The sequence below is a fragment of the Aythya marila genome, assembly GCF_965140915.1.
Source record: "Aythya marila genome assembly, chromosome: 1".
NCBI lineage: Eukaryota > Metazoa > Chordata > Aves > Anseriformes > Anatidae > Aythya > Aythya marila.
In genome coordinates this window covers 148,258,333-148,271,247 of record NC_139042.1, presented here as the reverse complement: position 1 = coordinate 148,271,247, position 12,915 = coordinate 148,258,333, and the positions used below count along the sequence as shown (strand labels likewise).

The window sequence follows — 12,915 nt, the reverse complement described above, 5'->3', positions numbered from 1 at the left end:
TGAAGGTTGTAAAGTGTAAATTGCAATTCCACTTGTGATAAATGTTCCAGCTGCCAAACATTTGCAAAAATATCTGAAACCAGTCAAAAGCTGTCTGTCTGTGAATCCTAGTGGAGCTTTTCAAAGCAATTCTTTGAGATGTGCAAATGTAGGCCAAGTTGTTCTGGGCAAGGTAAGGCCAGAATTCAAACATTTAAAAACACTTTAGCATCAACATTTAGTTATTGCCAGCTACAAATGTTAGACCCAGGGGAGCAGGTGACCTATGGCTCGAAAATGAGTGATGCCTTAAATGCATCACCAGCTGCTAAATAATCAACTTCTGATAAAGCTTATATTATGCATGTCTCATTGCAGGGGACTGAGGATATTGAAACAGCGGAAACAGAACTACTACATTTGAACAGGAATTATTTTTTTTTTTTGGATCTTACTGAAGTGTAAGTGATTTCAATTTATAATAAAGGTAGCATAAGGGGAAAAACACCCTACTATCACCCTGTCATATAGACATTTTGCATACCATTTAAAGATGCTTCTGTAGGGAAAACCCTGAGTACAGAAAAATCCTGATATAACTGGCAGCCTCATCCTACTCAACATGGATCTGGGGAGAGGGACCAGACAGACTGGTGCTGAGGGATGCTCTTTTCACATTACAACATTCCAGCACCTCCATGTGATGCATCTGGGTAGGGAGCAGCTCTTCCTGCCAGCTGCACAATTTCTGCATTAGCTTCCAGGCCTTTCCAGACTCATAGGGGTTGGGGTAGGTGAGCAGTTTCCCTGTTCTTCAACCCCTTAGAAATCTTCACTAGATTCAAAAACTGCCACAGTGTCTCAGCAAAATAAATAAATAAATAAATAAATAAACTCCATTTCTGCTAACGGTGGCTAGAATCAGATATACCAGCAAATGAAAAGGTTGCCCATAAAGGTTAATTTGTAGTAGCATCACAAGTGTGATGATGTGAGGTAAAGGAGAAGGAGAAAGGGTGTATCAGGCAGTTGGATTACTGCAAAATACTTTAAATTTTCTTTTGTACTTGTTGAGAGAAAGTTTTGTTGTTCTTATCTAGATGAACTCTTTCAATCAGACTTTGCCTCAATAATACTTTTTGGATGGGATATCTCTACTAAGTATATGCCTAAAAAGATGTTTTATTTTCATAACCTAAAATTTGTTATTCTTTCTTTTATACTGGATATCCCGTATCATTAGTTATGAGTCTGTAAACTAGAATGTTATAAAATAAATTACTCTAAAAGCAAGGAAATTTATGGATCTTTGAATATCCAGCTGGCTATAAACCATTGAATATTTCCAAAGAAGACTGAAATAAGTAGAACAGTTTGTTTTACTTCTAAGAATTTAAGACAAGTTGAACTAGGCATATCTATGTATCAAATATATTGATTCAGAATATCTAATATGGCCATAAAATTCAGTGCAGAACTAGAAATATCAACCAAAGACAGTTTTGCATCATCTTTATACTCAGCACATTTTGGAACAAGCCAAGTCTTGGTCCAGTCTCTGCCAGAAGTTATGGTTGCTTGAACAATCTTCTAGCTTCACCCATATGCTATTGATCCCAGTAACTAATTTACAGGGTGACAATCATCATGGGTTAATGAAATTTTGGTCAAGCTTCCTTTCCTTTGGGAAGGTTCCTGCATTAATGTGGGGTGGAGGATTTCATCTACACAAAAAAGGAATCTTCCAGGAAACCACTGTAGCAGCAGATGTATATTGCATCTAGTTCTGAAATGCTCAACCAGAACATGCAAATGACACGTGACAAAATAGTATTATGGATAGCATGATGTATTTGTATGTGTATGTATCTGTGTCTATACGTATTGTTAAACATATACCTATATTTTATATACACATATGTATAAGCACATATCTATATTTATGTATGTACATATTGTACCACACATATTATTCAGTATGGTAGCTGGAGAAAGATAGCCCTGAATGTGCTTACCCAGCAGAGGGTGAAGGGTTTTTAGTTCAGCTGGGATTTCAGAAAAATGTCAGATTAAGGGCCAAATGAAATTAAAAAGAGCAAACAATGACAACTCCATTTTAGAGCAGAAGATATTAATGATAACACAAGGTCTAATTTCCATATTGTTTTACCACATAAAAACCTCTTCACATAGCTGGGAGACTTCGTTTCAGTTAGGACTACTGTTTGGCCAAGAGGGAGGGATGGTTTTGGTAAGCACTGAATGGGACAGGGTATTTACACTAGCAGTGGACCAAGCCCGCCTCTGACTAACTCCTTGCAGTGTGTCGAACAGGGCTGGAGTAGTAGTGTGCATGTGCTCTTGCATGGAAATGCAATAAGTTTGGATTATAGGATAGATAGTCATGTCTGACTATGGAACATGAAAATATTCTGCCTCATCCATACCTGCACTCTTCTTCACTTCCCTGCGCATGCGCTTCAGACGCTTTAACATGCCTCTCAGGTCAGTGATACCATACTGAAAAGCAATCTTCTCATATTCACTGGGATTAGCGTTCTTCAGGAGCTCCCATACATCTACCTCAGGTTCTTCTTCTTGCTGTTTAACCTCCCTAACAGCAGCAAAATAAAATTGCAGGAGAAGAGTTAGCAAGGTCTTATCTTATCAGGAAAAGGGTGGAACTGAATCCATGGTGAGGTTAGAAATGTTTTGATGAAAATTTGAAGGTCACCATCATTTTTTTTTTTTAATTTCATTTTGACATCAAGTCTTCCATATATCTGTAAGTGAATGCAAGCCCTAGGTCCACTCAGTACGAGTGGATTAGTTCAGAATGACACTCACACCTTAGGTTACATTCTCCATGGCAGAATTTGGGTGTAAGTTTTAGTTTGTCCTTTTTGATGTAATCGGCTATTAGAAATGTTATATTTCTTCATTATAAAAAGAAACAGTTTGAAAATGTAGTACTATAATAGCATATGTGCTGTTTAAATCACTGGAATTGGAAAATTTATGATGGCACCACTGAGATTTAAGTCTAATCCATACATTTCATAATTATACAAAAATGCTTTCAAATTCAGTCCCTGTAAGTGTTGCAGGTGGTGACCTATGAAATGACATATTGAAATCTAAGGGAGTCTGGGTCTGTTTATAGTTACACCAGTGCTTCACAGAATCACTTGAAATTTGGCATATTGATAGGAACTAGAGATTCCCACACCAGATTGGAGTTGCAAGATGGATCTGATTACTTCCTTGTTTATCTCAGTCTTAAGAATGGGAAATGTTTTTAGAGGCCTGTGCTTTACGATTCAATACCATATTTACTATCTTCAACTCCAAGCTAAGAAAAACAACAGAGAAAAGTAACACTGGCAACCATTAGATGAGAGAAAATGGAAGCATCCTAAACAAAATGGCAATTTTTGAGAATGAGAGATTAGCTCAAATTGAACTGCTAAAAGAAACCAGGAACTGAAGCAGAAATGTAGACCTTTTTTCCTGTGAGTTCATCAGGCTCAGAACAGGATTATGCTGCCCTGATCAAGCTAGTCTAATGAAATCAGTTATTTTGAGAAGAGAATGAGAAAATAAATGTTTGAGAAACAAGAAAAGACTGAGCTTTGCAGTGACACACTGTTAGAATTGAGTGTGATCAAGTCAGAGAATTTTGTTTAACAGGAATACAGAAAAAGCACTGGGGATCCCTGCATGGTTGGATGAGTAACTATGGAAAAACATTTTTCTGTTTAATCCATGAGATTTATTAATTTTCCTAATATGCCAGTTTTATTTTAAAAAAAAAAGGAATAAAAACCCTCTTACTGAGGAGTCTTTGAAATACATTGTTAGCTTATAATAATAATTAGAAAATCTAGAAAATCTCTGGTATCTAATTTTATATTTTGTTCTTTTTACTTTTGTCTGTGCTCAGGATTTCTGGAGAGTGACTATGTACTGCGAACGATGGCATTTTGCTGAGATTCCTGCTGCATGGTGGCAAGTCAAGATCAGCTTGCAAACATATGTAAAAGCTGACACACTCACTGGGGTGGCATTCTCCTCTCCCAGGGCTGGCCACTTGCCATAAAACTCCTGTAGGTGCTAAGAGGAGTTAGGTGCTGTGGGTATTGTGACAATGTACCCATTTAAATCAGGCAGTAGTTGAGAATGAGGATCAGTTACAGTATCCTGATTTTCAACCAGTTTCAAATAATTTGTTCCAGGCTCCTTATTATTATTATTTTTTACCCTTTTAAGTAGTGGGAGAACAAATTTTGACACAGAGCAAACCAACTTTGTTCTGAGACCACAATAGTTTCTGCTGTGGGTAGAGGGCAAACAATGATACACATTTTCTAAGTGGATTGATCTCATCACAAAATCATTTTCAGACCTTTTCCCTGAAAATGTGCATTTTGTTGAAAGATACACCTTTTTAAAAAAGGACCTAAATGTTTTGAGATCTTGTGCCTTTTGGAATTTCATGCTGTTACTGATTCATTGCATCGATGAAGCATAACCAGTCACAGAGATGCTTACCGAGATAAAAACTGGTTTGTATTCCTGCAAGATCAGCATGAAATTAGAAAGCAGGCAGTATATAGATTCTGTGCATTTACATTTTTGTTTGTTTGTTTTTAAATGAACAAACATGTTTCGACTATTATGCATGACAGGTGAAAAGTTCTAGCTCTCTTCTTGGTAGTATGACCATACATATGAGGAGTGGACCTGCAATGATACCTTTTGAAACACTGAAATGAAAACATTTATTTTTATAATTGAAATGGCTACTAATAACCACACTGGGGATTAAGTAGAAGCCTTACCGTGTAATTAAGCTCATAAGTATGAGGTTGCATTTCAGTCCTTGAAGCAAGGAGGTGAGGCATCGCTTTCAGCACAATTAAATGATGTTTATAAAGTAAAAGTTTGCTTTGCCCATTAACCACATGATACTTATACTACATTTATATGGCTATACAGTATTTATCTTATAAAACATGTGAGTTACTCTTTAGTGAAATGATAACAAGACTTTTTCACATTTCTCTTTCCACAAAAACACCGAGACCTCTTGCATGCACCTCATATTGTTAGAAAAACACCCCACAGGCAGTCATGAGAACTCTTACGGTAAGTTATATTAGTATGATAAAAAGTCAAACTGAAGATCCTAATAAGGGATGAGAAGATTAAAAAAAAAAAAAAAACAAAGACCTCGTATATTTGAATTGGCTCACATAATTCTTTCGCTTCCTACATTTATCTTCAGCCTTCCTGTTTTCACTTCAGTCTTGCTTTAGTTGCCAAAATACTCTTTTCCCCATAGTCCATGATCCTATTGTGAACTTTTATATGTAATTAATACTGTATATTTTTGTGTTTTTTTTTTTTTTTCTTTTTTTTTTTTTCTTTCAGAGTAAGTGGTAGATAAAATAAAGAATATGGTTCTTTTCCCAGATCTCTGTGGTCAGTTACCATTGATTTCCATGGCATATACATTTATTTCTTTTTTTTTTATAAATTAAAAAAACTAGCAAAGAGGAGCTGACTAACTGTTGCAGATGAAGGCTGGGTAAGGTCAATTCTTCCTTTCCTGGAATTTTCTTAATCTGTTAAAAGACTAACCTGGGTTTAAAGTCTGAAATAGCTAACAGCATAGCTATTATATCACCAGATTTTCAAGGTGAACCAGAGAAACACAGGCCCAGGTTTTTCCCCATCACAGTACTTAAGGTGAATAAACCACCATGGAATATTAGTGTGCACATATTGAAACAGAAAGCTACAAAGAATACCAGTCTCTGTGATTTGAAAGCATAATATGATTTTTTTGTATTGCAGTGCTTATGAAATCAAATTAAGATGTACCCAAAGAGGTAAATTCAACCCTTGCAGCTCTTTACTCTTGCAACAGACCCAATTTTCTGAACTGCTCATCCCTGCATAGGAAATTCTCCCCCTCAAGCCTCCATGCAAACACAAAAGAAATAGCAAGTAGACTAAATGTTATTAGTCTCTTTAGATTGTGGCTCACTTTTTTCCCAGTACACTCAAGTCTGAGTTTTCTTTACAACACACTTAAAGGTACAATTAACTGAATATTTGCATATTATACTATGAGAATGATAGTTAGAAACATTGAAAAAAAATGAAAGGTCAGAAAAGTCTTAAAAAGTTATTAATGCTACACCTGACTCTTTCTGTGTGCGAACCTAATGGTTTGCAATCCACACCTGCTCACTGCATCACTTGGTTCTCACCTACGTTTCAGGAGACCACTAAAGTCAAGTTCTCCTGCATCGTCTTGTCCATCACCGCTGTTATTAATAGAAAAAGATCAAATCTTTGTTTAATACACAAAAACTTAGACAACACACATTGCAAACTCTCTGCACGTCTCTCATACTCAACACTGTCCAGACACACAGCTAATGGTATAAAATCAACACAAACTTGTATTCTTTTTCACACAAGTTATGTTACCTTAAACACTTGTGAAAAATAACACAAAGGTTTGTATTGCTTGTTATTATACTTTGATGACAAATTTTTGTAACTGCATACATAAATTTGCCAAGATTTGTGTTAGATTTCAGTAACACAAATGAACGTGAGCTAGTCAACACAACGAGCTTTGTTTTTCATTTACATCGTGTATCTGTATAAAAACAAAGGGCTTGTGCTGATCTTTTGCTATGAATGTAAAACAAAGATTTGTATTGCTGCGTGGTGCTTTTAACAATGTATGTCTGTGTCAAATACCATTTGACATTATACTTAAGGCTTAACTTTCTAAATGAAGGGAGAAAGTTAAAAACAGTACATTGTATATTTTTACAGATGAAATCATATTATTATGAAGGTGCATATTTTTCTATAATGTAACCTTAAGGAGTAAAACCTTAGTATACAAATGAACATAAACAAAATAATGCCCTTAATGTTTGCAAACAGGAAGGGCAAAATCCTGTGAATGGTAAGTCAAATAATGCCAGTATTTTATCCATGATTTTGCAAGCTAGGTATTACTTAGAAAAACAGACAATATTCAGATATATCCTCATCTGATTGGGCAGTAATTATTTCAGTTAAAAATTATTGCACTTTAAAAAAATATTTCACTTTAAAAAAGATGTGCTGAAGAGAGGTGTGTACCTTTAATGTAACATCTTTTGTCTTTACTCTTTAAATCAAATCTCTTTAAATAAAATCAGTTACTTCTTAGTCACAACTTTGCTTATATGTGTAAATTAATAAACTGCATTCATTTTCTACCTATAAAACATTTTCAGTCTGAATACTTCTGTCTTTGTATGACAATTTTCACAATAAAATATAAAGATGATTTATTTGTTGTTTTATAACAAAGGTAACTAAACTAAGAAGGGAAAAAACTTCAGATGCATAAACTTACAGCCTGTGCGTATATTAATTTTTTAATATATTTTCTGTATATTTCATGTATATTATATACTTATATTTGTATATATTATTCCTAGTTTTTCTCTAAAGATGGCCTTATGACACTTTCTTACTGTAGGATAAGATAAGGCCCGTTCCTGTCTTCTTGAAATCAGTGTGCATTTTGTCTCTGCTTTTGATCAGTATAGGATTGGGACCAGGGTCTTTCATGTCATAGCTGACAATTTTCAGGAATGTGGTGAAATATTTTACTGAATGAAAATATGTTTTTAAAAACCTCTGAAGAATCAGATATTGAATTGCCTTAAATATTGCACCTTCCCTTGAAGCAATTACATTGTAGTTTTACAGAAGAGTACTGTCTGTGTTGTAGCTATATCATTTTTACCCACTAACAAATACCTTAAGCTCCATTTTTTAAATCTTTATTTCCAAAACCAATGTGAAGTTACTTGATACAACTGCCTGCCAAGATTGATGCAAGTTCTCTACACGCTACCAGCATCCATTATTGAGGAGTTTCATGGGATCACCAGTTGAAGTTACCTTCTTTTGAAAGCAGATCTGATGTCAATGGATGGAGCAGCTTGAGAAGATTCTGTGAAGTAACAGTAATACGGGAATTAAAAACGTAATTTGAAATTAATGTAGTTTATGTAATCAAAGTGATTAGGCATGTGATTTTTTTTCTGTTTCCAGCTAAATGATCACAGTTTGTGTACCTTTGACATTAAGTTCTGATAGATGTGAAGCTGTTCAGTGATAAGCCAAGTTTACTTAATGAATTTCCCTGACCTATTTCTTGCAGATCTGCATAGGAGATCCGTCTCAGCAGTGCTTCTCTCACAACCCCTTCCAGCCTGTACACAGGCTCTGGCCTTTTTCTTCCCATTCCCTACCCTTTCTCTCCCACTTGCATCTCTTCCTTTCTCAATATGCCAAGCCTCAGAGGAAAAAGGCAGTCTTCTCTATGGCTACAGGCCCATGCTGACTCTTGGCTTTGTGTGAATTACTCCTCTGTGCCAGTCTTAATCGGATTAAGGGGTTCTGATCCACAGCAAGTGCTTGGATGCAGCCACACAGGCTCCTGGCTAGCAGACCTCTGAGCACACAGGCCCTTCCTGTGCCCCTTGGGCTGTCAGTCAGCCATTAAACATCCCCTTCACTGTGGCATACTTGCCCTGACTGGTGAAAAAACAACCCAGTCTGGGCCGTTTCATAGGCGTGTTTTACTCTGGTGAACAACTATTTGGTCTGCTGGCTGCTGTCCCTGGAATTTCGGAAGACAATCTGCCTTTCTCAGGCTGATCGTGCAGGTATGCATGCAGTGTTGTGCTGGCAGAAGTGCTCTCAAAGGAAAAGATAAGACTGCAGGTTAATGTTTGCCAATCAGACCTATTAGAATGCAGAAACAGGCAAAGGTATAAATCTCCAGTGCTCTCCTTGTTGGGCTATTCATTGTTTTCATGTGGTGTAGAAGAAATCTGGCGTTCTGAGGTATGATCACACCATGCCTGAGCAGGGTGCGAGCACTGGGGAGCGGTGCCCTCTACACCTCCCACTCCTCAGAGACTGCCAGACAAAACCTCACTCTCTGATAGCCCTAGGCCTGGTTCTCTGTCTTGTGTGCTGATTTGAATTCAATGGGAGTTTAATCTGCCAGTTTTTCTGATTTTTGGATCAGACCTAAACGTCCCGCAGAGTATTTATCACAATGTTTATATAAGAAATCACAGATGCTTAATTCTCTGCCATCTATGATAAAGTTCTGAACAAAATGATGTGGTATTTCAGGTAAATATATACATTTATATACGTATTTATAAAGCTTTACAGATGCAAGTGGAATCTTACCAGTGACTTCAAGGTCAAAAGAGCAACTGTCAAACTTGTCCTTGTAAGATACTTCACAGCGATAGTTCCCTGCATAGTTTTCCTTAGCTTGAATGATATGCATCTCAAATGTGTGAATCTAAAAATCAAACATAATTGCTTATTACTATGGGGGATACGTTTGCATAAAGCAGAAGTTAAAAGTTTTGTCTTCCAGACCTAAAACAGTATGGTGAGGCCTGGGTTAGAATCCACTTCTCTTGAAATTCTGCCTATTGTCTAAAACTGATCTTTAAGCTCTCTGGAGCTTTGCCCCTGTGAAAAGGAAAAGCAGGCATACCTTAGTATGACGCTCAAATGACTCCTTCAGCTGTAGGTGCTTCCCTGCTTTGCTGGCCAGGTCCATCCATTTTCCTTTAAACCACTTAACATTTGGCTTTCGGAGAAGATCTTTGGCTTCTACTTTGGCTATAAATGTAATATTCCCACCTTTTAAAAAGAAAAGAATAAAAGAAAAAGAAAAAAAATAAATAAAACAAGAATTGAGGACCACGATAGCTCAGTCATAGTTGTACAAGTTTCTTTTACAATGGCTCCTTCCAGTCTCCATGTGTTAGCACTACCATGACAGTAAGAATCAGAGGGGGTGACAGAGGCTATGAGAATATACACTGCAGAGTGTTACAAAGATTAATTATTTGGGGTCTGGAAACCTTCTGCCCTTGACAATGTGGAGCTTGGGCCAAACTAAGAAGCAGGAAAAATTAGCTGAGGCAAAACTCCATGTTGTCATGGGTGAATTGTTCCCAATACTAGCATTTCCTTGCTTAAAATAAGCACGCACATTCCTAGGCTGCTAGGTAGTTGTAACATAAATAAACTCCAGTCTGGAAAAGAAAGTCTGGAGCTCTTCATCTATTTCTATCATTAATTCTGGAAGGTGCAAAGGGAAGGAAAAGATTCTTCTGTAAACAGTAATTTGGGAGTTTCCATCCTAACATTCAGGAGTTCCAGAGAATAATACAGCTAATTCTTTATATTTATTTTCCAAATAAATCTGCTCAAAATTCTCTCTCTCTCCCTCTCTTTTTTTTTTTTTTTTTCCCTCAGAAACTGAGAAAAATAGTAGGAGTGTGTAAGAAAAACCCATCTGCCCACCTACTAGTGTATCTCTATACATAAGAGACATTTTAAGTAACCTATACTGAACTTGGCACCACTGCTGCTGTGCTGCTACACTGCTTACATTGACATGTTAGTATGGCTCAGGAGTGCTGTTTGAACCTCCTTGCTCTCCCCATTTACTGTGGTCTGGCTTACTTCACAATAGGGTCGCGGACTGCTTGCAGTGAATTCCTCTGGGATGAAATTAAAACCAAAGACGCACTCTGAGAGTTTACCTCCTGTGCTCCAACTGCTAGAAGGTATTTAGACCAGTAGACAAAAGATAATCCAGAGGAAATCCCCCAGAATGGTTATATTAGGGGTGACAGTTCCACTCAACCAGCCTCCTTACAAATTTGCTCCTATTAATCAGCTCAATCTACTTGCTGATTTACATGCAGCTGCAGTGCATAAAAGTTGACCTGGGAACCTCCAGGCTACTGCGTAGATGAGATCTTCCTGACATATCAATACCATTAAAACCAACAGCATCATAGTAATCAGCTTTCTTCTCCAGAAACTGTAACTCCTAGCCATTGTGCCCAGTAAATTATTTGTTAGTTTTGAATTTTTATTTATTTATTTATTTATTTTATTTTACTTTTTAAATTCTGTTTTGCCTTCAAAGAGTGGACTTCACATCCAACTAAAATCAGTGGAAGTATTTGTAGCTGGGGGCAGAAACTTGAGTGCTGTCTGAAATGCACATACCTTTTTTCAGTCTCTGTCTCTCTGGAAGTGGCTTTTAATTTTGTTTCCAAGCACTTACCAACACTCACTGAACCACTCTGAGGTTTTTCGACGAATAAGGTGGATCTTTGGGAGTCATCGCGTTTTTCTGTCTCCTCTGGAGCTCCATCTCCAATTGACCATACTGAGATGCAGAGAGAGAGGGAAATATCAATTATCTAAGCATGTTTTACTCCCTCCATAATACACTTACCTGAACTCACTAAACTGTCTAACCCTATTACCTCTTTCTTCAGATGTCCTGAAAAATATGTAAGTTTTTGTTCACACTGACATCCATGGATTGGCTGTCACATTGTGTACAGTTCCTGAAAGAATGCTACCTCTGTGGTGACAGAAAATGAAACTCTTAGGGAAGAAGAGAGGGCAACCTGATCAGCCAAGGCGGGTACTAGGCAACTTGAATGGCACCAGCATTCAACCATGAGTGCTTTACAGAGGCAATACACAAAGGTCAGCTCTTTGTTTTTCAGAAGGGAAACCAGACATGGAGGTTCTGAAAACACAAACAGCTATAACCACACACAAAACACAGATGATGCATTGTTTCTGTGAGTGTCTCCCAAACTAAAACTCAATTGATTGTACAAGCTAGTTTGTCCTTTTTTCTTCCAAAATAGGCCACTGATGAAGCTTAATTTTGAGCTTTGTTCTCTTCTACCATGATAGAAACAGAGTTTGGGAATTAATCATTGCAGAGAAATAGTTCGTCAGATGCATATGATTCCATCACATGTTCAGGCACAGCATCTTCTCTTCTAGAAACAGATTTTGGAACTGAAAAGGAGCAATGGTAGTGAGAGAAGAAGCAAGTGAGCAACGTTCCCAAGGCAGAAAACTGTGCCAGCATAGCTGTGTGTTCCTGGTGTTTCTACTTATCTGAATATCCAGGGTTTTGTGTTGTGCGGTTATTTCTTGCATGCAAAAGCATGCTTAAAGCTAATTCCTAGCAGAAAAGGCAGGGAGAGCAAGATAGTGACCGTCTCTACCAAGGGAGGGTACCTTTCTACTAAAAGGCAAAGTATGTGTCATTCCAAGAAAGAACTTGTCACATCTCTTTTCTTTTGAGGAGTTCTGGTCAGTTCATAGGTAAAACTGAGTAAAGCCAGTGCTACCCTGGCAGTACTGTAGAGCAGGGCAAATGTGGAAATGTTCAGCTATACCACACAAAGCAGGCCATGTCTTTCAAACCAGAGCTGCATCCCTTGCTCCCAAGGGACTTCTAGTTATTTCTGAATCAAAGATAGCATTCTGTAGTTTATCCAATACTCTTTTGATTTTGGTTTTGTAACTAATTTTGTTTTTTGTAACTAATAATGACCGAATTAAACTACTTTTTTTCATTTTCTCCAGACATATTCTGAAATTTAAAGATCCTTTTCCTGCTCAGTATTTTCTGCTGAAACTAGTTTGCTAGAAGTCAAAATTGTCTTTCTATCTCATAGAGATTACTACTATGGGAACCTTTTCAACTCATGAAAATTGCTATTGCAATGACAACCATAGAAAATACAAATAAACTGTTTTTATTATCCTGGAGTCAATTAGAAATTTCAAAAAGACATCAAAATGCTAGATAGCTCTGCTGTAACATCTTTGCCTTTAATTTTTTCAATGTATTATGTATGGCATGCCTAATACCTCTGTGTATTTCTGCTTGTACAATATTTTTCACATGTAAAGACATACATGTATATACACACACGTATATACACATATATGAAGACAGATGCAGACATACATGCACAC

General features: G+C 37.0%; 1 protein-coding gene across 1 annotated transcript in view; it reads right to left on the bottom strand.

Annotated features, from left to right (window-relative positions):
- MYBPC1 (myosin binding protein C1) overlaps positions 1-12,915 on the bottom strand; it is a gene marked incomplete at both ends in the record, with an annotated part of 80,206 nt that overhangs the window by 33,879 nt on the left and 33,412 nt on the right. The window contains 6 exons of the mRNA XM_082751883.1: positions 2,427-2,593; positions 6,258-6,314; positions 7,966-8,017; positions 9,274-9,391; positions 9,593-9,741; positions 11,186-11,290. Of these exons, the coding sequence (XP_082608009.1) occupies positions 2,427-2,593; positions 6,258-6,314; positions 7,966-8,017; positions 9,274-9,391; positions 9,593-9,741; positions 11,186-11,290 (648 nt within the window). The remainder of the gene's footprint in view (positions 1-2,426; positions 2,594-6,257; positions 6,315-7,965; positions 8,018-9,273; positions 9,392-9,592; positions 9,742-11,185; positions 11,291-12,915) is intronic.